The following is a 27,689-nucleotide window of genomic DNA, read 5'->3' on the forward strand; positions in this document are numbered from 1 at the left end:
TATCTGATACCAGCACTGTGCCAACTGCCAGCTCCTTATCTAAAATCAGCTCTATGCCATCTACCAGCTCCTTATCTGAAACCAGCACTGTGCCAACTACCAGCTCCTTATCTGAAACTAGCTCTGAGCCATCTACCAGCTCCGTATCTGAAACCAGCACTATGCCAACTACCAGCTCCTTATCTGATACCAGCACTGTGCCAACTACCAGCTCCTTATCTGAAACTAGCTCTGAACCATCCACCAGCTCCGTATCTGAAACCAGCACCATGCCATCTACCAGCTCCTTATCTGATACCAGCACTGTGCCAACTGCCAGCTCCTTATCTAAAATCAGCACTGTGCCAACTACCAGCTCCTTATCTGAAACCAGCTCTATGCCATCTACCAGCTCCTTATCTGAAACCAGCACTGTGCCAACTACCAGCTCCTTATCTGAAACTAGCTCTGAGCCATCTACCAGCTCCGTATCTGAAACCAGCACTATGCCAACTACCAGCTCACTGTCAGAAATCAGCACTGTGCCAACTACCAGCTCCTTATCTGAAACTAGCTCTGAGCCATCCACCAGCTCCTTATCAGAAACCCACACTATGCCAACTACCAGCTCCTTATCTGAATCCATCACTATGCCATCTTCCAGCTCCTTATCTGATACCAGCACTGTGCCAACTGCCAGCTCCTTATCTAAAATCAGCACTGTGCCAACTACCAGCTCCTTATCTGAAACCAGCTCTATGCCATCTACCAGCTCCTTATCTGAAACCAGCACTGTGCCAACTACCAGCTCCTTATCTGAAACCAGCACTGTGCCAACTACCAGCTCCTTATCTGAATCAAACGCTATGCCATCTACCAGCTCCTTATCTGAACCCAGCACTAGTTCAATTACCAGCTCCTTATCTGAAACTAGCACTGTGCCAACTACCAGCTCCTTATCTGAATCCAGCACTGTGCCAACTACCAGCTCCTTATCTGAATCCAACACTATGCCATCTAGCAGCTCCTTATCTGAACCCAACACTAGGCCATCTACCAGCTCCTTATCTGAAACCAGCACTGTGCCAACTACAAGCTCCTTATCTGAAACCAGCACTGTACCAACTACCAGCTCCTTATCTGAATCCAAAACTATGCCAACTGCCAGCTCCTTATCTGAAACCAGCACTGTGCCAACTACCAGCTCCTTATCTGAAACCAGCACTGTGCCAACTACCAGCTCCTTATCTGAATCCAACACTATGCCATCTACCAGCTCCTTATCTGAACCCAGCACTAGGCCAATTATCAGCTCCTTATCTGAAACCAGCACTATGCCAACTACCGGCTCCTTATCTGAAACCAGCACTGTGCCATCTACCAGCTCCTTATATGAATCAAACACTATGCCATCTACCAGCTCCTCGCCTGAACCCAGCACTAGGCCAATTACCAGCTCTTTATCTGAAACCAGCACAGTGCCAACTACCAGCTCCTTATCTGAAACCAGCACTGTGCCAACTACCAGCTCCATATCTGAATCCAACACTATGCCATCTAATAGCTCCTTATCTGAAACTAGCACTGTGCCAACAACCAGCTCCTTATCTGAAACCAGCACTATGCCAACTACCAACTCACCATCTGAAACCAGCACTATGCCAGCTACCAGCTCCTCATCTAAACCCAGCACTAGGCCAATTACCAGCTCCTTATCTGAAACCAGCACTATGCCAACTACCAGCTCCTTATTTGAAACCAGCACAGGGCCAACTACCAGCTCCTTATCTGAAACCAACACTCTGCCATCTACCAGCTCCTTATCCGAAACTAGCACTGTGCCAACTACCAGCTCCTTATCTGAATCCAGCACTGTGCCAACTACCAGATCCTTATCTGAAACCAGCACTATACCAACTGCCAGCTCCTTATCTGAAACCAGCACTGTGCCAACTACCAGCTCCTTATCTGAAACCAGCACTGTGCCATCTACCAGCTCCTTATCTGAACCCAGCACTAGGCCAATTACCAGCTCCTTATCTGAAACTAGCACTGTGCCAACTACCAGCTCCTTATCTGAATCCAGCACTGTGCCAACTACCAGATCCTTATCTGAAACTAGCACTGTACCAACTACCAGCTCCTTATCTGAAACTAGCACTATACCAACTGCCAGCTCCTTGTCTGAAACCAGCACTGTGCCAACTACCAGCTCCTTATCTGAATCAAACACTATGCCATCTACCAGCTCCTTATCTGAACCCAGCACTAGGCCAATTACCAGCTCCTTATCTGAAACTAGCACTGTGCCATCAACAAGCTTCTTATCTGAAACCAGCTCTATGCCATCTACCAGCTCCTTATCTGAAACCAGCTCTATGCCATCAACCAGCTCCTTATCTGAAACCAGCACTGTGCCAACTACCAGCTCCTTATCTGAAACCAGCACTGTGCCAACTACCAGCTCCTTATCTGAAACTAGCTCTGAGCCATCCACCAGCTCCGTATCTGAAACCAGCACCATGCCATCTACCAGCTCCTTATCTGATACCAGCACTGTGCCAACTGCCAGCTCCTTATCTAAAATCAGCACTGTGCCAACTACCAGCTCCTTATCTGAAACCAGCACTGTGCCAACTACCAGCTCCTTATCTGAAACTAGCTCTGAGCCATCTACCAGCTCCGTATCTGAAACCAGCACTATGCCAACTACCAGCTCCTTATCTGATACCAGCACTGTGCCAACTGCCAGCTCCTTATCTGATACCAGCACTGTGCCAACTGCCAGCTCCTTATCTAAAATCAGCTCTATGCCATCTACCAGCTCCTTATCTGAAACCAGCACTGTGCCAACTACCAGCTCCTTATCTGAAACTAGCTCTGAGCCATCTACCAGCTCCGTATCTGAAACCAGCACTATGCCAACTACCAGCTCCTTATCTGATACCAGCACTGTGCCAACTACCAGCTCCTTATCTGAAACTAGCTCTGAACCATCCACCAGCTCCGTATCTGAAACCAGCACCATGCCATCTACCAGCTCCTTATCTGATACCAGCACTGTGCCAACTGCCAGCTCCTTATCTAAAATCAGCACTGTGCCAACTACCAGCTCCTTATCTGAAACCAGCTCTATGCCATCTACCAGCTCCTTATCTGAAACCAGCACTGTGCCAACTACCAGCTCCTTATCTGAAACTAGCTCTGAGCCATCTACCAGCTCCGTATCTGAAACCAGCACTATGCCAACTACCAGCTCACTGTCAGAAATATGCACTGTGCCAACTACCAGCTCCTTATCTGAAACTAGCTCTGAGCCATCCACCAGCTCCTTATCAGAAACCCACACTATGCCAACTACCAGCTCCTTATCTGAATCCATCACTATGCCATCTTCCAGCTCCTTATCTGATACCAGCACTGTGCCAACTGCCAGCTCCTTATCTAAAATCAGCACTGTGCCAACTACCAGCTCCTTATCTGAAACCAGCTCTATGCCATCTACCAGCTCCTTATCTGAAACCAGCACTGTGCCAACTACCAGCTCCTTATCTGAACCCAGCACTAGGCCAACTACCAGCTCCTTATCTGAAACTAGCTCTGAGCCATCTACCAGCTCCGTATCTGAAACCAGCACTATGCCAACTACCAGCTCCTTATTTGATACCAGCACTGTGCCAACTACCAGCTCCTTATCTGAAACCAGCTCTATGCCATCTACCAGCTCCTTATCTGAAACCAGCACTGTGCCAACTACCAGCTCCTTATCTGAAACTAGCTCTGAGCCATCTACCAGCTCCGTATCTGAAACCAGCACTATGCCAACTACCAGCTCCTTATCTGATACCAGCACTTTGCCAACTACCAGCTCCTTATCTGAAACCACCACTGTGCCAACAACCAGCTCTTTATCTAAACCCAACTCTATGCCAATTGTAAGTGTGATATTAATAGTACATATGGTTCTGTATTTGCGTTCATTCATCAATATATTACTAAATTCTGTACCATTTTCTTATTCTCAGGAAACACCAAAATCTTCACCTGAAATAAGTACAACCTTATCCTCTACTTTATCAGCCAGCACGTCTTCCCCCAGAACGCGCCCTTTACAACTGAAAATACTGAACTTAAATTACACGGAGGGCCTTCGAAACCCTTCTTCAGTAGAATACAGAGAGCTGGTATCTAGGATTGAAACACTGGTGAGTAACGGACTTGGATACAGTATCAGTTGGTTCGATTCTCAGTTAGATATACAGGGCCGAAATTATAGTCCAAAATGGTATCGATCGATAATGTCTGACTTTCAGTCAGTATTGTGGAACAGTCATCAAAGTGATCACAATCTGTATTTTACAAACCTCTGTTGTAGCACTGTCAAAGTCCGTAAAACCGGGCCGGACTCGTTATTTAGCTTTTAATATGATAATGCCACACTCCAAGACCACAATGTAATTAAATAAATAAGTGAGAGATGTGAATCCCCTCACATGTCGCACGTTATAGACATCCAGGTGCATTGGCTCAAGGCATGCCTACTAATCCAGGATTTAGGGATTACCCAGTTGTTTACAAGGCGTTTTATTAGAAAATAAAAATGACCTTGACAAAACTGTGTAATCCCTCAACCCTGGACGGGTTGGCGTGCTTTGAGAACTGTTTTGGATACCACCACATTAAAGGGTTGCTCCAACGCTTTTTAAATAAATGTAATTTTTCCAGTTAAACCACCAACTCTGGAAAACCCTGTAATCTAAGAATAAACTTTCTGGATTCCAGCACCGGAACTGGCCAGATGGATGTTAGTACCACTAATCGTGGTCCCAATTGTGACCTTAATTATCTACCAGCTATTGGCAATAAAAACAGCTTACGGCATATATTTATAGACAATGTTGGACGCAAGCGCTTCTCTTTAATAGTTCGAGTTAAGTGTCACAGACCCACCTGCGGCAGGACTGTGAGGGACCTTGAGTCCATGAGGACCTTCTTTAACCAATCTTTGAGTGGTAAAAATACTGTGAAAAATACTCCAACAGTGGTATCATGATTCAGCATCCAGTAACAGTCGATAAGTAACAGTAACAGTCACAGTAACAGTAACAGTCGATAATTTTTGGATATGAGATTGTTGTTTCTCTAATAATGCAGCATGGTAATGGAGGCCAATTAGATCATTTTAGGGACAATAACAATGCTTTTATCTTACGTTGTCCCTTCACAATACATTCAACCCATTAATAGAATGTACCAAATACATTGCGTGAACTTGTGTTTTTACTTAATTTCACAGATCCAGGATTTCTTTAATAGAATGTACTCAGTGGAAAGGGTCACGGTCACGGAACTGAAGTAAGTCACACTTTTGGTTGGGTTGATTCTGGAAGCAATTACCAATATTGTATAGTGATTAATATGCGTAATAACGTTAGAAACACATTCGCTCCGTATATTCATCAGCAGAGCAAACCACACAAACCACAATGCCTTTTGGTATTCAATAAATAGCGGTGGGGTTTTACAGTCTCCAAAAACTCCTTTCACTGCATGAATACTCTGCCTAGTGATATAAAGTCTGACTGGGCAAGCGCCGCTAGTGAAATTAATCCTTTTAGTGCCAAATAACATTACGCTCTGCTCTCCCCTATGACCCGGGAAGTAAAATTAACATCAATTCTGTAATAAGAGAGCCTCAGAGATTATAATAAGAGTCTCTGCTTTCTCCAGGCCATGGGCTGCAGGGCAGGAAGTAATACTTACATAGTGCTCTAGAAGCTCCCGTCTCCTGGTCCACAAGACGTTATTATCCTAAAACCCTCTTCTGACCATCCCTGAGACAGGTGATGAAATGCTGTGTACCTGACCAAGCCTCCACTGAGTGTGAGTAAAGGAACAGAAATCGGGCTCAGGAGGTATGCCTGTATGACTGAGTGCCTCTACCTTTCAGGGGTCAACCTAGAATAATAGGTTGTGTTATCCTACAAGATTTTAATACAGAAAATGTAATAACTGCACATGTAAATCCTCAGATATCATGGTGCATTATGATAAGCTATAGTTAACCCTTAACGAGCTCATGAAATAATGACAGCTAATGTTATAACAATCTTGGAGGTAGCACTACCCAGTGTAGTGCCCTGTATTTTAGAGATTTTAGCTGAGAAGATATTATCCCCTTTGCCGCTTGAGAAGGAAGCTAGAGAGGGTTGCTTGAAACCCAGAAACCCAGAATTACACGGTTTAAACTCTCTCTCTCTCTCTAATGAACGTGTCTCACTCTGCAGACTGTCACTCTTTGATAGAGTGTCAAAGCACTCTGTTACTTCCTTGTGTAATCCTGAGTCACTTGTTACTACATCCTGTTGCAATAAGCTCACACTTTGTTCTCTCTGTAATCCAGACGTGCAATCAGTCAGTGTGTTTGTGCAAACTGCTCAGACAGAAAAAAACTGATGGAATCTTGTTGATTCTTTCATATTCTCACACTCTGCAGCCATTAAATGATTGATCTTGTTTTCCACTTGCGAACACTGGGCGCATTTCGATGCCATGCATTCTAATGCGGGCCTTGGGCACGTCGCCTGTGGCACTCACATTTACTTCCATGTCGGCCACCTCTGACAGCCGATCGATGCTGACCACTGCACATTGGAGCCTTTTATGGCTCCATCTTCTCCACCCCTGATTCATATTGTGACCATGTGTGCGACGTTGCTCTGAATTCATGCACGCACGATCTGACGTGACCACTATTGGTCAATTAGAGCCTTTCTTAGACTATTTAAACTCAAATTAGCAATGTCTCAGTGCCTTGCTATGGTTCCCTTATTGGGTATCCAAGTTTGCAATATTTCTATTTATTCTATGGTATTTGACCATGGCTTCTATATTCCTTGATCTTTGGCTTGTTTTACCGTTTATTTATTAAAGTCAAATTCAGCCATTTTAGGGTCCGGTAGTGCGTTTTTGGATTTCTGGGTGTACTTTATTTAGTTCTGTGTGTTTGGTATTAGTTAATCCTGACAATTAGTAACTATGGAGTAATATGGTGGACACATAACATGAAGCAATGTATGAACTGTCTCTGTATTCAGTCTGAATATCTTCTTTCTGGAAACAGACATCTCCAGGTCTGAGCCAACTTGTTCTATTTAGTACCATTTTCTCCTTCCCCTTCCAAGATCGCATTGTCTCCCTTAACCTGGAATAACATATAAGGCCATGATAAGGTTCCAGAAGATGGCCAGTCCATAAAATTTTACAGGGACCTGATAGGACCTGAGAATCTGGGCTTCTTCTGAGCACTATTTAATTAACCTCCACCGTGCGGCACATGGGTGGGAGACCGCTCTCCTGTATTTTTGTTTGTTCTGAAGGGGAGGGCATAGAGGTCTCGCAGACCATAACATTCCTTTATTCACATTTTCACGATTTGTAACTGCACACAGTCATGGTGTGCAGCTATAATTTTAGGTTTGCACACTTTATTTCTCTAACATTGTGTTTTCTGAACGCGTGAGCTAGTGTAAAGAGATCCCCCGACTGAGCTCCGTTACAAAGTCAGTCTGCTGCTTGTGATAGGAAATATCACATACCATGTGATTTTAGAAGCGATGCAGATAATTACATCAATTACAGAGTTATTCACTAAAGTGAGAGGTGAGTTCAAATGAAGGTCCCAAATAGTCAAACTGGAATCATAACTGATTGGGAGAATGTTTCTAGATTAGCTATTTTATACTTAAAGGAACCTATAGGGCCAGAAACTCAAACATGTATTTCTGACCCTATAGTGTAAAAACACCCTCTAGGCCCCATCCACTTTATTCCAGTCTGCGGGTGCTGGTCCCGCCCCTGATCCACCTCATTAGCTGAGATCATCAGAAGTGATAATCTCAGCCAATCATAAGGTTTTCCCCTAGGTATTGTCAATTTTGAGATTGTCAATTTTGATTATCTCAGCCAAGGAGGCAGACAGGGGCAGAGCCAAATGATGGTCTTGCCAATCAGCATCTCATCCTAGAGATCAAATTAAATTACACTTTAAATTGACTTTAAATTGAGCTTGAAGTTTCCGGTTATTAGTGAATTAATATGTTTGTAACACCTTGTCTCCTCTCTCAGGGAGGGCTCTGTGATTGTCACCTTGTTGTTAACCTTTTCTAATGGCACTAAAGTCCCTACGTCTGAAGAGATTGTCATGGCGATTTATGAAGCTGTGAAAAATACTAACTCGATGCTAGCAGAGTTTCTCCTGGATGTGTACAGCATTGAATCTAACGGTACGTAGATCACCTCATACTATAACCGAGGAAAACAAACAGAGACGTAAAATAGAAATGTTTTATTGTGTTTCGATCTATTGTCTGTAAAGAGAAGCCGGTTCTTGTAGGTATTTGATGTATTTAGATAATAATTATAATTAGGTTCTGCATTTCTACAATTAAAAGGATAAGAGATATTATGTAATACATTTTTTTTTTATATAAATGATTGAAATATCATGGCATTGTATGATACCTAAATCAGCATTAATTATCTCTGATTTTATTTTCACAGGTGTAAAAATATACCCAGCTACAATAAAACCCGCTACTAGCTCCCCACTTTATACCAGCACTGTGCCAACTACCAGCTCACTGTCTGAAACCAGCACTCTGCCAACTACCAGCTCCTTATCTGAAACAAGCACTGTGCCAACTACCAGCTCCTTATCTAAAACAAGCACTGTGCCAACTATCAGCTCACCATCTGAAACCAGCACTGTGCCAACTACCAGCTCCTTATCTAAAACAAGCACTGTGCCAACTATCAGCTCACCATCTGAAACCAGCACTGTGCCAACTACCAGCTCACTGTCTGAAACCAGCACTGTGCGAACTACCAGCTCCTTATCTAAAACCAGCACTGTGCCAACTACCAGCTCCTTATCTAAAACCAGCACTGTGCCAACTACCAGCTCCTTATCTAAAACCAGCACTGTGCCAACTACCAGCTCCTTATCTAAAACCAGCACTGTGCCAACTACCAGCTCCTTATCTAAAACCAGCACTGTGACAACTACCAGCTCCTTATCTGAAACCAGCACTATGCCATCTACCAGCTCCTTATCTGAAACCAGCACTGTGCCAACTACCAGCTCATTATCTGAAAACAGCTCTGTGCCAACTACAAGCTCGCCATCTGAAACCAGCACTATGCCAACTACCAGCTCATTATCTGAAACCAGCACTGTGCCAACTGCCAGCTCCTTATCTGAAACCAGCAATATGCCAACTACCAGCTCATTATCTGAAAACAGCACTATGCCATCTATCAGCTCCTTATCTGAAACCAGCACTGTGCCAACTACCAGCTCCTTATCTGAATCCAGCACTATGCCAACTACCAACTCCTTATCTGAAACCAACACTATGCCATTTAACAGCTCCTTATCTGAAACCAGCACTATGCCAACTACCAGCTCCTTATCTGAAACCCACACTATGCTAACTACCAGCTCCTTATCTGAAACCAGCACTGTGCCAACTACCAGCTCCTTATCAGAAACCCACACTATGCCAACTACCAGCTCCTTATCTGAAACTACCACTGTGCCAACTACCAGCTCACAGTCTGAGACCAGCAGTGTGCCAATTATCAACTCCTTGTCAAAAACCACCTCTATGCCAACTGCCAGTGCCTTATCTAAAATCAGCACTGTGCCAACTACCAGCTCCTTATCTAAAAACAGCACTATGCCAACTACCGGCTCCTTTTTGGAAACCAGCACTGTGCCAACACTCAACTCATTATTTGAAACCAGCACTATGCCAAGTACAAGCTCCTTATCTGAAACCAGTACTGTGCCTACTACCAGCTCCTTATCTAAAACCAGCACTGTGCCAACTACCAGCTCCTTATATGACACCAGAACTGTGCCGACTACCAGCTTACTGTCTGAAACCAGCACTGTGCCAACTATCAGCTCTTTATTTGAAACCAGAACCATTCCAGCTATCAACTCCCTATCTGAAACCAGCACTATACCAACTACCAGATCACCATCGGAATCCAGCACCATGCCAAATAAACCTGGAGCCAACTCTGTATCCACTGTGAGTTCTACACCTCAAACCAACCCAGTGTCTACTGTGATTTCTACACATGAAATCAGCTCCAAATCCCCTGTGGGTTCTACACCTGGAACCTCTGTATTCACTGTGGGTTTTACACCTGGAACCAGCTCTATATCCACTTTAGGTTCTATACCTGGGACCAGCTCTAAATCAACTGTAGGATCTCCATCTGAAACTAGCTCTATGTCCAATATGGGTTCTCTTCCTGAAACCAGCTCTATATCCACTGTAGGTTCTACACCTGGAACCTCAATATTCACAAAGGATTTTACATCTGCAACCAGCTCTGTATCCACTGCGGGTTCTACACCTGGATCCAGCTCTATACCCACTGTAGGTTCCACACCTGGAACCAGTTCTATATACACTGTGGTTTCTCCATCTGAAACTAGTTCTATGTCCAGTATAGTTTCTCTTCCTGGAACCAGTTCTGTATCCACTTTGGGTTCTACACCTGGAACCTCTGTGTCTATTGTGGATTCTACATCTGGAACTAGCTCTAAATCCACAGTCAGTTCTTCATCTGAAACTAGCTCTATGTCCACTATAGGTTCTCTTCCTAGAACCAGCTCTGTATCAACTGTGGTTTCTACACCCAGAACTAGTTCTATATCCACTGTGAGTTCTACACTTCAAACCAGTTTAGTGTCCATTGTGGGTTCTACTCCTGGAACCAGCTTTGTATCCACTCTGGGTACAACATCTGGAAACAGCTCTATATCCATTGTGGGTTCTACATCTGGAACAATCTCTTCCTCATCTGCAGGATTCCAGCCTGTAGTTATAACAAGCCTCCCAACAGCCAATAGACCTTCTTCCACCCCAACATCAGGAACAATCCAATCTACAAGCACAGCGGCCACCATTACATCTGCAGATACAACTTCCACCGCTAAAGAAGACTCTCAAAACATTTTCACTTCCTTTGTAACAGCAAGTACATTAGACTCATCCGCCATCACTCTGCTCCCAACAAGGCTTTTATTCATCAGAATTACAAACAGGACTTACACAAGTGATCTCAGTATCACCTCCTCTGGTACATATCGTTTGCTCAAAGCGGAGGTAGAGGACACGGTGAGTAATAAGTGTCCTTTTGGTGGGAGCCACTGATATGAAGTGAGGAAACATAATGGTTTATTAATGTGGTTGTTTGATTGTTTTTCCGTGGCATTTATCCATGCAGTGTTATTGTTGTCACCTTAAGGAAAAAGACAAATGTTCGATGATGATCGATGATTAGATGTGAAATAGTTCACTATTTATTATATTTCAGTAAGCAGATAACCCAGAAGGAATGTCTGAGTAAAGGAAATGGGTGTGATGTAATGTACAGACAGAAATTATGTTTTTTTTTTTTGTCTAAATAGTATTCTGTGCTCAGCTGAAAACCTGATATTAAGATACAGGCTAAAGTAACTGATGGAAAACGATTCTCCAACTCAGCTATTTCAGCCTAGATTTGCAATTCTCCACCGTTCACTATTTAATGAATACAAACTATAGACTGAAATATCCAAGTTGGATCAGTGTTAATTTGGGCGGAAAATTTCATTTTAGTTGTAGTCATAGTCTGACTGAAAAGCCAATTTAGTTTTATTTATAGTCTGACTGAAAAAACAATTTAGTTTTAGTCATATTTTAGTCATCTGAATTGTTTTAGTTTTAGTCTGGTTTTAGTCGAATCTCCAGCGGATTTTAGTCATCACGACTATAATCTAATGGGTTTAAATAAAGCCTCTGTCTCTTTCCCCCTCCATAGCCCCTCCATAGTGCAGTGTTAATTTAGTTTTTTACTCATAGTCTTTAGACTTAAATGCCACATTAGTTTTAGTTATATTTTAGTCATCTAAAGTGTTTTAGTTTTAGTCTAGTTTTAGTTGACTAAACTTTAACTAAAATTGTTAGTCGACAAAATTAACACAGAGTTGGCTGAATATAACTGACCTGCGAACGTAGAAAATGACAGTCGGTGCTCCGTTCCTGACTGTCTTGTTTGTAGTTTCCCCACGACAAAACAAAAGATCGGGCACAGAAATCAGGAATGCAGCATGACACCTGTCTTCCCAAACGAAAAAACATAATGTGTGTTCTAATATGTCTAATCTAATGTGTGTTCGGAATAATGAGTGAATGTGGCTAATGATGTGTGTTCATAATAATGTGTGAGTGTGTCTAACGATGTGTGAGTGTGTCTAATGATGTGTGAATATGTCTAATGGTGATCAAGCGTGTGCTGCCCTGATTGGAGACGTTTTCTGGTGTCCCCACTCACCAAATGCAGGGCACCAGGGAACAGAACCAAATTCCAGATGGTCCTGTGGGTTCTGGCACAGGTGGGAGGTTTGGGAATCTCAACCTGTTGTCCTGGGAAAACAATTTCACTATGAATGAATAAAATAAATAGTTACACATTTACCTGAAGCCAAACGGAAATTAATTGAAAGGCAAAATCATTAAAACAAGCAATAACACAAGCATGACATGTTCCGATCTTACTCTGAACCTATAGAAAGTGCGGGGATCTTCTTTCCCCATCGTGCCACCACCATCTCATTGTAGACTAATGTGTGATCTTTTCCAACAGACTTTTCAATTCATAAACCAGAGTTTTAATCTGAAACAAGTGGAGGTGCTAGAATTCGGGTGAGTGTTTGTTAAGACCATGTCATCTGGTAAACTGTGCAGCCATGCCTGGGGTTCATTACAATCCTGCATTGTAACTGATGTGATAACATGCACAAGATTTGTTAAAGAGATCACCATCCAGAATTCAAGAACTGTTTCTTTGACAGTAATGCCGCAAACTTGGGAAACTTGAGAATCTTCCTAAATTCACAATTTAAATAACATAAAATTGGGTAAAAAATGGTTGTGGGATTTTCAGTTATATCACAGGCTGAAAGTTGGGTAGAGTTTAATGAGAGGAGGTGTTGGACAACAATGCAGACATTACATAACCTGTCTGTCGTTTCCACAGGAATGGATCAGTCACAGTGGAGCTTCGTTTAACCTTTGCTGATGGTGCCAGTGTCCCCGCAGACCCTGCATTGATCAGGTCTCTCTTTGACCAAGTGCGAGCTGGGAATACGACATTTGGGAATCTGCAGATCGACTTCCTTAGCATTCGATTTAATGGCGAGTACAGAGAAAATCAAAGGCCACAAGCAATCACCACGAATTCATATAGCCTCCAAAACAGGGATCAGCACGATGAAGAAATAGCATCCTGTAGCCTACAACGGCAAGGCCATAACAAGAAGGAAGCCCTTTTTTTCACGCACAGCGTAGCATAAGGTGGAATTATACAGCACTCACAACACAACAAGATATTTTATGGAGTTATTTTTATAACATGTTTATGCGTCTCTTGGTCTGAACTATTTTAGAGATTTGCTTACATAATGAAACACAAAATAATGAATTCTTTAGACTATAACTCGTTTTACATCGGATTTGTGTAGGTTCTCCGGGCTGTAGGATGGTCAGATAGAGAAATTGCACTATTTTACTATTTTTGTTTCTGAATCTATTAGGGAAGATTAGAGAAAACCAACTGAGATAAATGTATCACTCATTTGCAGGGTCTTCTGAAAAATATTTTCAGTTTACTTTCCTTTTTCACTCAAGATGTTAAAGGGTTTATCTATCCCTAGGTATCTTGCAGCCGTTGGAGCAATCACCATGGATACCAACATGATGCTTCTCTGATTACTCAATGTTTTGCACATTGTCCCAGCCTTGCTGTTTATACATATATCATTGACTGCTTTGTCAGTTTATTTTATCACATATTTTATGATAATATTGCATTGGTTATTTTGACATGATTTGTTTAAAACTAGTTAATATTAAAGCAGTAAAGGCTGCTGGTAACACCACGCTGTACTAATGAGATAAATCCAGACAGCTGTAGGGAAGGTTGCTGAATCCATTTGAACGTGGGTATTTATATGTATAATACGTTGTAGTTATGTGAGGGTAACACATTTGCTGTCTTAGTGCCATTGAAGTTTTTCTGATATCTAAATTATTTTGTATTTTGCAGGTACTGTAATATATCAAGAAACAAGCACCATATTACCCCAAACTGTACCCAGTTTAGCATCTAATACCAGTTCTTTGTCCACTGCAAGTCAAACATCCGGAACTAGTCTGACATCTACATCAAGTCCAACATCTAGAACTAGTCTGACATCTACAGGAGGTCCAACATCTGGAACACGTCTGACATCTACTGCAGGTCCAACATCTGGAACTAGTCTGATATCTACAGCAAGTCCAACATCTGGAACTAGACTGATATCTACAGCAGGTCCAACATCTGGAACTAGTCTGACATCTACAGAAGGTCCAACATCTGGAACTAGTCTGACATCTACAGCAGGTCCAACATCTGGAACTAGTCTGACATCTACAGAAGGTCCAACATTCGGAACTAATCTGACATCTACAGCAGGTCCAACATCTGGAGCTAGTCTGACATCTACAGCAGGTCCAACATCTGGAACTAGTCGGACATCTACAGCAAGACCAACATCCGGAACTAGTCTGACATCTACAGGAGGTCCAACATCTGGAACTAGTCTGACATCTACAGGAGGTCCAACATCTGGAACTAGTCTGACATCTACAGGAGGTCCAACATCTGAGACAATTCTGACATCTACTGCAGGTCCAACATCTGGAACTAGTCTGATATCTACAGCAAGTACAACATCTGGAACTAGTCTGATATCTACAGCAAGTACAACATCTGGAACTAGTCTGACATCTACAGCAAGTCCAACATCTGGAACTAATCTGACATCTACAGCAAGTCCAACATCTGGAACTAGCCTGACATCTACAGAAGGCCCAACATCTGGAACTAGTCTGACATCTACAGCAGGTCCAACATCTGGAACTAGTCTGACATCTACAGCAAGACCAACTTCTGGAACTAGCCTGACATCTACAGAAGGTCCAACATCTGGAACTAGCCTGACATCTACAGAAGGTCCAACATCTGGAACTAGCCTGACATCTACAGAAGGTCCAACATCTGGAACTAGCCTGACATCTACAGAAGGTCCAACATCTGGAACTAGTCTGACATCTACAGAAGGTCCAACATCTGGAACTAGTCTGACATCTACAGCAGGTCCAACATCTGGAACTAGTCTGACATCTACAGCAGGTCCAACATCTGGAACTAGCCTGACATCTACAGCAGGTCCAACATCCGGAACTAGTCTGACATCTAGAGCAGGTCCAACATCTGGAACTAATCTGACATCTACAGCAGGTCCAACATCTGGAACTAGTCTGGCATCTACAGCAGGTCCAACATCCGGAACTAATCTGACATCTACAGCAAGACCAACATCTGGAACTAATCTGACATCTACAGCAGGTCCAACATCTGGAACTAGCCTTACATCTACAGAAGGTCCAACATCTGGAACTAGTCTGACATCTACAGAAGGTCCAGCATCTGGAACTAGTCTGACATCTACAGCAGGTCCAACATCTGGAACTAGTCTGACATCTACAGCAGGTCCAACATCCGGAACTAATCTGACATCTACAGCAATACCAACATCTGGAACTAGCCTGACATCTACAGCAAGTCCAACATCTGGAACTAGCCCGACATCTACAGCAAGTCCAACATCTGGAACTAGTCTGACATCTACAGCAGGTCCAACATCTGGAACTAGTCTGACATCTACAGCAGGTCCAACATCTGGAACTAGTCTGACATCTACAGCAGGTCCAACATCCAGAACTATTCTGACATCTACAGCAAGTCCAACATCTGGAACTAATCTGACATCTACAGCAGGTCCAACATCTGGAACTAGTCTGACATCTACAGCAGGTCCAACATCCAGAACTAATCTGACATCTACAGCAAGTCCAACATCTGGAACTAATCTGACATCTACAGCAAGACCAACATCTGGAACTAATCTGTTATCTACAGCAAGTCAAACATCTGGAACTAGCCTGACATCTACAGAAGGTCCAACATCTGGAACTAGCCTGACATCTACAGAAGGTCCAACATCTGGAACTAGTCTGACATCTACAGCAAGTCCAACATCTGAAACTAGCCTGACATCTACAGCAAGTCCAACATCTGGAACTAGCCTGACATCTACAGAAGGTCCAACATCTGGAACTAGTCTGATATCTACAGAAGGTCCAGCATCCGGAACTAGTCTGACATCTACAGCAGGTCCAACTTCTGGAACTAATCTGACATCTACAGCAGGTCCAACATCTGGAACTAGCCTGACATCTGCAGAAGGTCCAACATCTGGAACTAGCCTGACATCTACAGAAGGTCCAACATCTGGAACTAGTCTGGCATCTACAGAAGGTCCAACATCTGGAAGTAGTCTGACATCTACAGCAGGTCCAACATCTGGAACTAGTCTGACATCTACAGCAGGTCCAACATCCGGAACTAATCTGACATCTACAGCAAGTCCAACATCTGGAACTAATCTGACATCTACAGCAGGTCCAACATCTGGAACTAGTCTGACATCTACAGCAGGTCCAACATCCGGAACTAATGTGACATCTACAGCAAGTCCAACATCTGGAACTAGCCTGACATCTACAGCAAGTCCAACATCTGGAACTAGCCTGACATCTACAGAAGGTCCAACATCTGGAACTAGCCTGACATCTACAGCAGGTCCAACATCTGGAACTAGCCTGACATCTACAGCAGGTCCAACATCTGGAACTAGTCTGACATCTACAGCAGGTCCAACATCCGGAACTAATCTGACATTTACAGCAAGTCCAATATCTGGAACTAATCTGACATCTATAGCAGGTTCAACATCTGGAACTAGTCTGACATCTACAGCAGGTCCAACATCCGGAACTAATCTGACATCTACAGCAAGTCCAACATCTGGAACTAATCTGACATCTACAGCAAGTCCAACATCTGGAACTAATCTGACATCTACAGCAAGTCCAACATCTGGAACTAATCTGACATCTACAGAAGGTCCAACATCTGGAACTAGCCTGACATCTACAGAAGGTCCAACATCTGGAACTAGTCTGACATCTACAGCAGGTCCAAAATCTGGAACTAGTCTGACATCTACAGAAGGTCCAGCATCTGGAAGTAGTCTGACATCTACAGCAGGTCCAACATCTGGAACTAGTCTGACATCTACAGCAGGTCCAACATCCGGAACTAATCTGACATCTACAGCAAGTCCAACATCTGGAACTAATCTGACATCTACAGCAGGTCCAACATCTGGAACTAGTCTGACATCTACAGCAGGTCCAACATCCGGAACTAATGTGACATCTACAGCAAGTCCAACATCTGGAACTAATCTGACATCTACAGCAAGACCAACATCTGGAACTAATCTGACATCTACAGCAAGTCCAACATCTGGAACTAGCCTGACATCTACAGAAGGTCCAACATCTGGAACTAGCCTGACATCTACAGCAGGTCCAACATCCGGAACTAATCTGACATCTACAGCAAGTCCAACATCTGGAACTAATCTGACATCTACAGCAGGTCCAACATCTGGAACTAGTCTGACATCTACAGCAGGTCCAACATCTGGAACTAGTCTGACATCTACAGCAGGTCCAACATCCGGAACTAATCTGACATCTACAGCAATACCAAAATCTGGAACTAGCCTGACATCTGCAGCAAGTCCACCATCTGGAACTAGCCTGACATCTACAGAAGGTCCAACATCTGGAACTAGCCTGACATCTACAGCAAGTCCAACATCTGGAACTAGCCTGACATCTACAGCAGGTCCAACATCCGGAACTAATCTGACATCTACAGCAAGTCCAACATCTGGAACTAGCCTGACATCTACAGAAGGTCCAACATCTGGAACTAGCCTGACATCTACAGCAAGTCCAACATCTGGAACTAGCCTGACATCTACAGCAGGTCCAACATCTGGAACTAGCCTGACATCTACAGAAGGTCCAACATCTGGAACTAGTCTTACATCTACAGCAGGTCCAAAATCTGGAACTAGTCTGCCATCTACAGAAGGTCCAGCATCTGGAAGTAGTCTGACATCTACAGCAGGTCCAACATCTGGAACTAGTCTGACATCTACAGCAGGTCCAACATCCGGAACTAATCTGACATCTACAGCAAGTCCAACATCTGGAACTAATCTGACATCTACAGCAGGTCCAACATCTGGAACTAGTCTGACATCTACAGCAGGTCCAACATCCGGAACTAATGTGACATCTACAGCAAGTCCAACATCTGGAACTAATCTGACATCTACAGCAAGACCAACATCTGGAACTAATCTGACATCTACAGCAAGTCCAACATCTGGAACTAGCCTGACATCTACAGAAGGTCCAACATCTGGAACTAGCCTGACATCTACAGCAGGTCCAACATCCGGAACTAATCTGACATCTACAGCAAGTCCAACATCTGGAACTAATCTGACATCTACAGCAGGTCCAACATCTGGAACTAGTCTGACATCTACAGCAGGTCCAACATCTGGAACTAGTCTGACATCTACAGCAGGTCCAACATCCGGAACTAATCTGACATCTACAGCAATACCAAAATCTGGAACTAGCCTGACATCTACAGCAAGTCCAACATCTGGAACTAGCCTGACATCTACAGAAGGTCCAACATCTGGAACTAGCCTGACATCTACAGCAAGTCCAACATCTGGAACTAGCCTGACATCTACAGCAGGTCCAACATCTGGAACTAGTCTTACATCTACAGCAGGTCCAACATCCGGAACTAATCTGACATTTACAGCAAGTCCAATATCTGGAACTAATCTGACATCTACAGCAGGTTCAACATCTGGAACTAATCTGACATCTACAGCAAGTCCAACATCTGGAACTAGCCTGACATCTACAGAAGGTCCAACATCTGGAACTAGCCTGACATCTACAGAAGGTCCAACATCTGGAACTAGCCTGACATCTACAGCAAGTCCAACATCTGGAACTAGTCTGACATCTACAGCAGGTCCAACATCTGGAACTAGTCTGACATCTACAGCAGGTCCAACATCCGGAACTAATCTGACATTTACAGCAAGTCCAATATCTGGAACTAATCTGACATCTACAGCAGGTTCAACATCTGGAACTAATCTGACATCTACAGCAAGTCCAACATCTGGAACTAATCTGACATCTACAGCAAGTCCAACATCTGGAACTAATCTGACATCTACAGCAAGTCCAACATCTGGAACTAGCCTGACATCTACAGCAAGTCCAACATCTGGAACTAGCCTGACATCTACAGCAAGTCCAACATCTGGAACTAGTCTGACATCTACAGCAGGTCCAACATCCGGAACTAATCTGACATTTACAGCAAGTCCAATATCTGGAACTAGTCTGACATCTACAGCAGGTCCAACATCCGGAACTAATCTGACATCTACAGCAAGTCCAACATCTGGAACTAATCTGACATCTACAGCAAGTCCAACATCTGGAACTAATCTGACATCTACAGCAAGTCCAACATCTGGAACTAGCCTGACATCTACAGCAAGTCCAACATCTGGAACTAGCCTGACATCTACAGAAGGTCCAACATCTGGAACTAGCCTGACATCTACAGAAGGTCCAACATCTGGAACTAGTCTGACATCTACAGCAGGTCCAAAATCTGGAACTAGTCTGACATCTACAGCAGGTTCAACATCTGGAACTAGTCTGACATCTACAGCAGGTTCAACATCTGGAACTAGTCTGACATCTACAGCAGGTCCAACATCTGGAACTAGTCTGACATCTACAGGAGGTACAAGTCATGTAACAAACACAGGTTTCACAGCCCCCAGTACAACTAATTCCACTTCATCTTCTACAGCAAAAGTAGGCGCAGCATCTGTGGCAGGCAAGTCATTTTTTAATCAACTCATATACTCATAGGCATTGCTAGTGGGGGGCGTTGGTACCTGAAGTCCAAAGTATGGGTCTTTGTAGTACCAGATCTCTACAGTTCGTGGAGGGGTCAGGAGGATATTATATATTAAAATTGTACACGTGGAAGCTGCTTCTCAAAGCAGCCACCTGTTATAAGAATGGAGAGTTCTCCGTTACATTACATTGAGCCTTCAAAAAGAATGAGATTCAAAAAAATGTATAATTATATAAATCATTGTCCCATTGTTGAGGCATGCTAAGTGATGAAATCATTCACTCATTCTGACAAATCAACCGGAAGCAAGCAATCAGTTAAATGGGTTAAACATAGCATATCAACAAAGATCAACACTCACACTTCGCATCTCTAATCACAGAGACCTTGTTAAGTACCACATCTCACCTGTAACCAGAAGAGGTGGAACACAGTTTAGAGCCATATTGTCTTTTCATATAATTGTATCAAGCACCAAACCAGTTTATGAACAAGGCCAAGTTGGGCTTCAAATATAATTAATAAGTGCTTGGTGAGAAGTATCTAGTTGGTATTGTCCTCTCCTCACAGTAGATGGACCGCAATCTGTCTGTTCTAGATGTTATACATGTTATACACGTTATACAGATATTAAGGTCTAACCATAGTTCTGTTGTAGTGAAGTTTCAGTAATCAGAGATTCATATAATTGATTACTGTTCCATGAATACTGTTAATGTGTGATTTTTTTTTATTTTTCCTGTAGATATTAGCAGTAACGTGGCAAGTGTGTCAGGAAGCAGCCCCCTATCTGACTACATAACTGCTATCATTGTACTGTTCAGTATAATTGTCCTTGCAATCCCTATAGTAATTATCCTGGTAAGTAAAATTATCATACATAATACAGGAATTAAATATTGATAAAGATATAGTGATACAAACTATCCCGTGGTTGCCTCAGGGAAATCAGAGAGACAATTTTGATAGGTCCTATTTAAACTTCAATTTAATCAGAGCCAAAGTGTTTTATCAACAAATTATTGGCTCGCAATACCTTATCCCCTCATTCGACATGTGAGCCAACAGGTGGGGACATTACACTAATAAAGCAAGTGGACATACTAATGTCCCCCACCTCCCTACAGTGGAAGGAGAAAATCTATAATAGTATTCTCCCCCATGCCACAATTAGAAACTGGAGGCTCAAATTTTAATAACCTTGGTAGTTCTAATGTCCCCCCCTGACCCTCACCCATGGGCAGCTGGTGAGAGTTATTATTAAATATACAAGTGGGTATGGAGATGCCATTGTCCAGCCCACAAAAATATCAACACCCAACTTTCCCCGTTGACTAGGGTTTCCCAAGCCCCTTGCCACCCACACATATAAAAATACCCTTCCTGACCCCTGACCCTAATATTAATGAGGCAGGCTTAATAAATCTAAAACTTGTAATAATAACGCAACACAATAACAATAATCCAGCTTAGCTCTCTGATTGCTCAGCGTACACTGAGCTTGCATGGGGGGGACAAGTCTTATACCTGGATAAAATATCTTTGTTTCTTCAGCCCCAAAACAGGCCAAACAAAATCCAAAGCAAGTCTCGAAAAAAGGGAGACTTACATGTCAGAGCTCTCTAATTGGTTGGCTTACAACCCAACCATTCAAAACTCTTTGACTGGTATGGTATTGTTGGAAAGCCCTTATAAAACCTTTCCCCGCCATGCAAGCTCAGTCTACACATAGCCCTCAGACGGCTAAATGGATTATTGTTATTGCATTGTGGTATTTTTACAGGTCTTAGATTTATTGCCCCTCTCAGTATTATTGAGGTACTTTAAGGTACTTTTATTTGGGGTGGTGGCTCCACAGGGGTGGATATTGTTGACAATTTTGTGGGCAATATTGGGCACACACCTGCCACGTATGGGTGGGAGCACAGGTGGGATCTGTGCCAGATCCTTCCTGTATGTTACTATCAACTGGAAGCAATAGCTGCCAAGTTACTCGTTTATTACAGTGAGCAACCAATGGAGACATGGACCTGTGTTATGGTGGGTGGGGGCATGAAGGCAGTTAAAGCTTCCTTTTTACTATTATGTTAAAAAAGTTTAGTCATTAGTAAAGGTCGAGAAAGGTGCTTCGAAGCAAATTTATTGGAATATTTTCCAACAACCAACCTGTTTATTGAGCTCGGCAGCTGGAATTTCACAGTCATTAAATCCAGCTGAAATTCGAGAGAAAAAAAAATAATCTGAAAGCGGTCCGTATTGATCAAGGTTTTTACTCATTAGAATTAAATTGAGGCCTAAACATGTTCTTGATAAATCTGGAGTTCTTATAAAAGTCCTGCAGCTGAGGATGACATCATTGGCATCATTATTTCTGTCCTGTTTGTTCATTTTATAAACAGGCAATCAAGAGTGGAATCTTCAGCTGGCTGTTTGGCGCCGGCGCTGTGGGTGGAGCCAGTAGTTCAGCTGAATCTGGTCTGATGGGAACAAGCGTTGGAGTCAGCATACCAAACTTTAGAGTAAGTGTATGTAAAAAATAAAGCTATGTAGATAAACAACATTGTAATTCTTATCTCTGAAGCCATTCTCAGTAAATATGTCTCTGATCCAAACATATCCTTCATTTCATTGCTTGCCCATAGCAATTTACCACCAACAACAACTTCTTACTTAGTATCCAAAGTAACAAATGGTATTATCGCTAGTTCCATCCTCATATAGAACTCATGATATGTGTACTAGGTGTTTGAATGTAAGCATGTTTTTGTATAGAGTATGTGTGTGCCTGTAGGTGTGTATTTGTATGTACTGTTGCCATTGGAATGCAGTAGTGTACTTATGTGTAGTGTTTGCGTTTAAATGCAGGGGTGTGTCTGTATGTAGTGCTGGCTTTTAAGTGTATGTGTACATTTGTGTGTAGTGTTACGTGAATGGAGGTGTGTTTGTATATAACTTTTGCTTTTTAATACAGCGGTGTGTTTGTATATAATGTTTCCATTTGCATGGATGTCTTTGTATGTTGTGTTGGTGTTTGATTGTTGGGATGTATGTATATACACACATACACTGCTACATACATACATGCACACACAGATAAACACATATATACACATACACTGCTACATACATCCGTACACACACAGATACACACATATAAACACACATACACTGCTACATACATACGTACACACACAGATACACACATATATACACACATTCACTGCTACATACATCCGTACACACACAGATACACACATATACACACACATACACTGCTACATACATACGTACACACACACAGATACACACATATAAACACACATACACTGCTACATACATCCGTACACACACAGATACACACATATAAACACACATACACTGCTACATACATACTTACACACACAGATACAAATATATACACATACACTGCTACATACATCCGTACACACACAGATACACACATATAAACACACATACACTGCTACATACATACGTGCACACACACAGATACACACATGTATACACACATACACTGCTACATACATACGTACACACACAGATACACACATATAAACACACATACACTGCTACATACATCCGTACACACACAGATGCACACATATAAACACACATACACACATTCCTCCCAGATACAAGAGCGGGAGGGAGATGATGCACAGGAGGAGTGGGAGGAGGCAACACAAAAGGATGCATGGACCACGCAATGGGCCCCCTCAGTGTGCGGACCTCGGTACAGAAGCAGCGGCTTCACCGGCAGTAGTTCTGCCACTGTCTCTGTATATTGCAGGAAACATATTGTTTATTTTGCTATAACGTATCACATTATATTATTCACAAGCTTATTTACTAAAATCTAAATTCAAAGTGAATGTAAATTTGAGGCCAAAGTAGATGAAATGGAAGGTCTGGAGCTGTTTTCCAGTTGGTGAATTCTCACAGTGGTGAATAATCCTTACAGTCTGAATTGTCTGAATACAAAGTGGTTCGAGCAGCTGATATGTAAACACAGCTGGTATATTTTTTCGGAGATGTTGCTGAATTGTTCCATTTTAGCTATTCTGACATACAAATTTGCAATATTTTGATGCTTGATAATCTTTTGGTTTTATTTTTCAAATTATTCCCACAACATAAGTGAGAAATGTCTGTGTTTTGCCAGAGAAAGCTGTGGGTACATTTCTCTCGGTTACTATATCGTCATGTTCAACATTTTCAAGATAATATAAATACTTGCAGGTCTCTACTGTGTTTAGCTGGATTAAAAGGCACCTTTCTGAGCATATATAAACATTGTACAGCAGGGGTGTACTATCCACACAACTACCACAACTGTATAAACCTAATACCATAAACATACATCCCGAGTGCCCCTAATTAACAGGGACAGTCCCTATTTTGGCCCTAAATCACTCTGCCCTCTTCTATAGGAGTTCTATAGTGTTGGTGTGTCTGATTGTATAACGGAGCTCCACAGCAATAATACTCCCAGTAATGTGTCTGATTGTATAACGGAGCTCCACAGCAATAATACTCCCAGTAATGTGTCTGAGTGTATAACAGAGCTCCACAGCAATAATACTCCCAGTAATGTGTCTGAATGTATAACAGAGCTCCACAGCAATAATACTCCCAGTAATGTGTCTGATTGTATAACGGAGCTCCACAGCAATAATACTCCCAGTAATGTGTCTGAGTGTATAACAGAGCTCCACAGCAATAATACTCCCAGTAATGTGTCTGAGTGTATAACAGAGCTCCACAGCAATAATACTCCCAGTAATGTGTCTGAGTGTATAACAGAGCTCCACAGCAATAATACTCCCAGTAATGTGTCTGAGTGTATAACAGAGCCCCACAGTAATAATACTCCCAGTAATGTGTCTGAGTGTATAACAGAACTCCACAGTAATAATACTCCCAGTAATGTGTTTGAGTGTATAACAGAGCTCCACAGCAATAATACTCCCAGTAATGTGTGTGAGTGTATAACAGAGCTCCACAGCAATAATACTCCCAGTAATGTGTTTGAGTGTTAAGTTTTGCAATCACGGAGACTACCTGTCATTAATCCACCTGTAATCTATCTTCTTTGCAGTCTGGCTCTTATGATCTTCCTCGATGATTCGCTGCGTAACAAAATTTTGCAAAAATGATCTGCAGTAGCTGGAACGAAGCAAACCGTCTGAATGTTAGCACTGCATCCCCGGGACGTGTGCAATTAAATGCTTTTATTTTTATAATACTATGAAATATGTGTAAATAAATAAACTGTGTCCATTCAACCTGCCAGGCTGACAAGGCTCTTGTTGTGAATTGAGAAAAGGTGGGAGGGGAACAGCGCTACAGTACTGATCACAAGGGGGAAAAAAAGCTGCACACCTGAAAGGAAGGGCTACCCTCAAACCCTTCAGAAAATTGAGAAAACAAAAAAACAACAAATACAGGGTGCGCACCCTGTATTTGTTGTTTTTTGTTTTCTTGTTGTGAATTGCAGTAATCAATATCATTCTAGATTTTCCAAAAACGCTGATATTTCCACTAAAACACTATATGGAGAAGATACCACTTAGTTCTAATAAATCTGCACCCCGTAGGTAATTAATGTACTGTCAGCCCAGGCAGTGCCAAACCAGTTTAACGAGTTGAAAGCAGAGGATTATGGGTATGTTAATTGCGTAGGAGAATGTTGGCAGGGTCATAGAGAGTTTTAAAGGACAAGAAAGTAAGTTTGTTAATCATGGGTTAATGTTGCCCAAAGTTCAGGAAGCCATGTACTAATAAAATGCAAAAAAAAGTAGGTCATAGCAAATAATAAAAAAGAAATGATAAGAATTCCTACATCGTTTAGCACTAGGAGTGATTTAATAATCAAATAGTAAGTCTGCTAGTTAATATTATATTTGTGCAAAGTTATTTACCAACTAGAGCAGGGGTGTCAAACTCAAATTCATCGGGGGCCGCATCAGCAGTTTGGTCACCCTCAAAGGGCCGGTTGTATCTGTAGGACTATATGACACACACACAGACACACTGACAGAGACATATACACACACAGACACACTGACAGAGACATACACACACACACACACACACTGACAGACAGACATACACACACACACACACACTGACAGACATACACACACACACTGACAGAGACATACACACACACTGACAGACAGACATACACACACACACACACTGACAGACAGACATACACACACACACACACTGACAGACATACACACACACACTGACAGAGACATACACACACACTGACAGACAGTCATACACACACACAGACACACTGACAGAGACATATACACACACACAGACACACTGACAGAGACATACACACACACACACACACACTGACAGACAGACATACACACACACACACACACTGACAGATATACACACACACACTGACAGAGACATACACACACACTGACAGACAGTCATACACACACACAGACACACTGACAGAGACATATACACACACACACACACTGACAGACAGACATACACACACACACAGACTGACAGACATACACACACACACTGACAGAGACATACACACACACTGACAGACAGACATACACACACACTGACAGACAGACATACACACACACACACACAGACTGACAGACATACACACACACACTAGTTACTAGAGCTATCTTATCAAATACTAGTTTCCTGATTCATGTCAAGGTCCAAATAAACACATTTTATTTTGAATAAGCTTTTTAAATGATTTATCTACTGAAGGCGACGTTACAGCTATGGAAATGTTTGTAGATGTTTGTAGATACATTATTTGTAGGTTTTTTTTCATTGTTGCAAATTCTCTTCAACAAGTGCAAACGTTCATGATTATTTTTTCAATCGCAGACGGTTAATAGTTGCCCCTACTCTTATTCTATTCATCATTTGTTTTATTGTAAGATTATATTTATTCAGTATGATAAATATTTATTGCATTGTAATAACTATATTGAATGTAAAATAATATGTAAAACATGAATATAATTTATGCCTAAAAAATAAAAATAAAAAATTAACGCATAAAATAAACTATGAGGTTATCATTTATAAAATAAATAAATGGATCAAAGCGTGTATGTTATATAGTATGTAATATTTTGATATATAATATGTGAACTGTATTATATGTAATATCCATGGTGTTTTATATAATATTTATTAACAGAGAGGGAGGTATTTTTAACCTGATATACGTTACACAGCGTGTATTAGACAAGTGTAATTCGATTCGTTCCGATTGCAAATTCGGACGAATTTCGGGGAATTCGGACATTCGAATGCTTCCGAATTGCAGAAGGGCCAAAGTGCTGAATTGCCAAAGTGGCAAAACAAGAGAGGGAGTGAAAATTACGTAAATGATGCTAATTCCTGGCACTGGGAGCCCTATGGATGTGTAAGTATTCGTTAGGGGTAGGGTTAAGGTTAGGGTTAGGGGTAGGGTTAGGGTAAGGGAGCCCTACAGATGTTCCGAATTGCCGAATTGCCGAAGTTCTAAATTGCCGAAGTTCCGAATTTAGAAAATGACAATTTTTTTACTTACCTGAATTTCCAAATCGATCCTAACCGAATACTTTGCCCAT

The 27,689-nt window shown here is 42.2% G+C and overlaps 1 protein-coding gene across 1 annotated transcript; it reads left to right on the plus strand.

Moving 5' to 3' along the window:
* Nucleotides 1-3,797: 3,797 nt before the first annotated feature.
* Nucleotides 3,798-25,277, plus strand: LOC134568688 (mucin-19-like). Its single transcript, XM_063427340.1, has 12 exons — nucleotides 3,798-3,914; nucleotides 4,005-4,184; nucleotides 5,276-5,334; nucleotides 8,107-8,264; nucleotides 8,542-9,035; nucleotides 9,597-11,177; nucleotides 12,688-12,746; nucleotides 13,081-13,238; nucleotides 14,149-20,019; nucleotides 20,789-20,904; nucleotides 22,443-22,562; nucleotides 25,160-25,277. Exons 1-12 carry the CDS (start codon nucleotides 3,798-3,800, stop codon nucleotides 25,184-25,186), a joined length of 8,940 nt encoding a protein of 2,979 aa, XP_063283410.1. The 3' UTR covers nucleotides 25,187-25,277.
* Nucleotides 25,278-27,689: the final 2,412 nt, after the last annotated feature.

The sequence above is a fragment of the Pelobates fuscus genome, chromosome 7 (assembly GCF_036172605.1).
Source record: "Pelobates fuscus isolate aPelFus1 chromosome 7, aPelFus1.pri, whole genome shotgun sequence".
NCBI lineage: Eukaryota > Metazoa > Chordata > Amphibia > Anura > Pelobatidae > Pelobates > Pelobates fuscus.

Excerpts from the sequence above, each read along its gene's own strand:
- LOC134568688 (XM_063427340.1), top strand. The coding sequence starts at position 3,798 with ATGCCAACTACCAGCTCCTTATCTGATACCAGCACTTTGCCAACTACC. Across the intron at positions 8,265-8,541 it reads GTACAGCATTGAATCTAACG|GTGTAAAAATATACCCAGCT; the intron begins GTACGTAGATCA and ends TTATTTTCACAG. Across the intron at positions 20,905-22,442 it reads TCCCTATAGTAATTATCCTG|GCAATCAAGAGTGGAATCTT; the intron begins GTAAGTAAAATT and ends TTTTATAAACAG.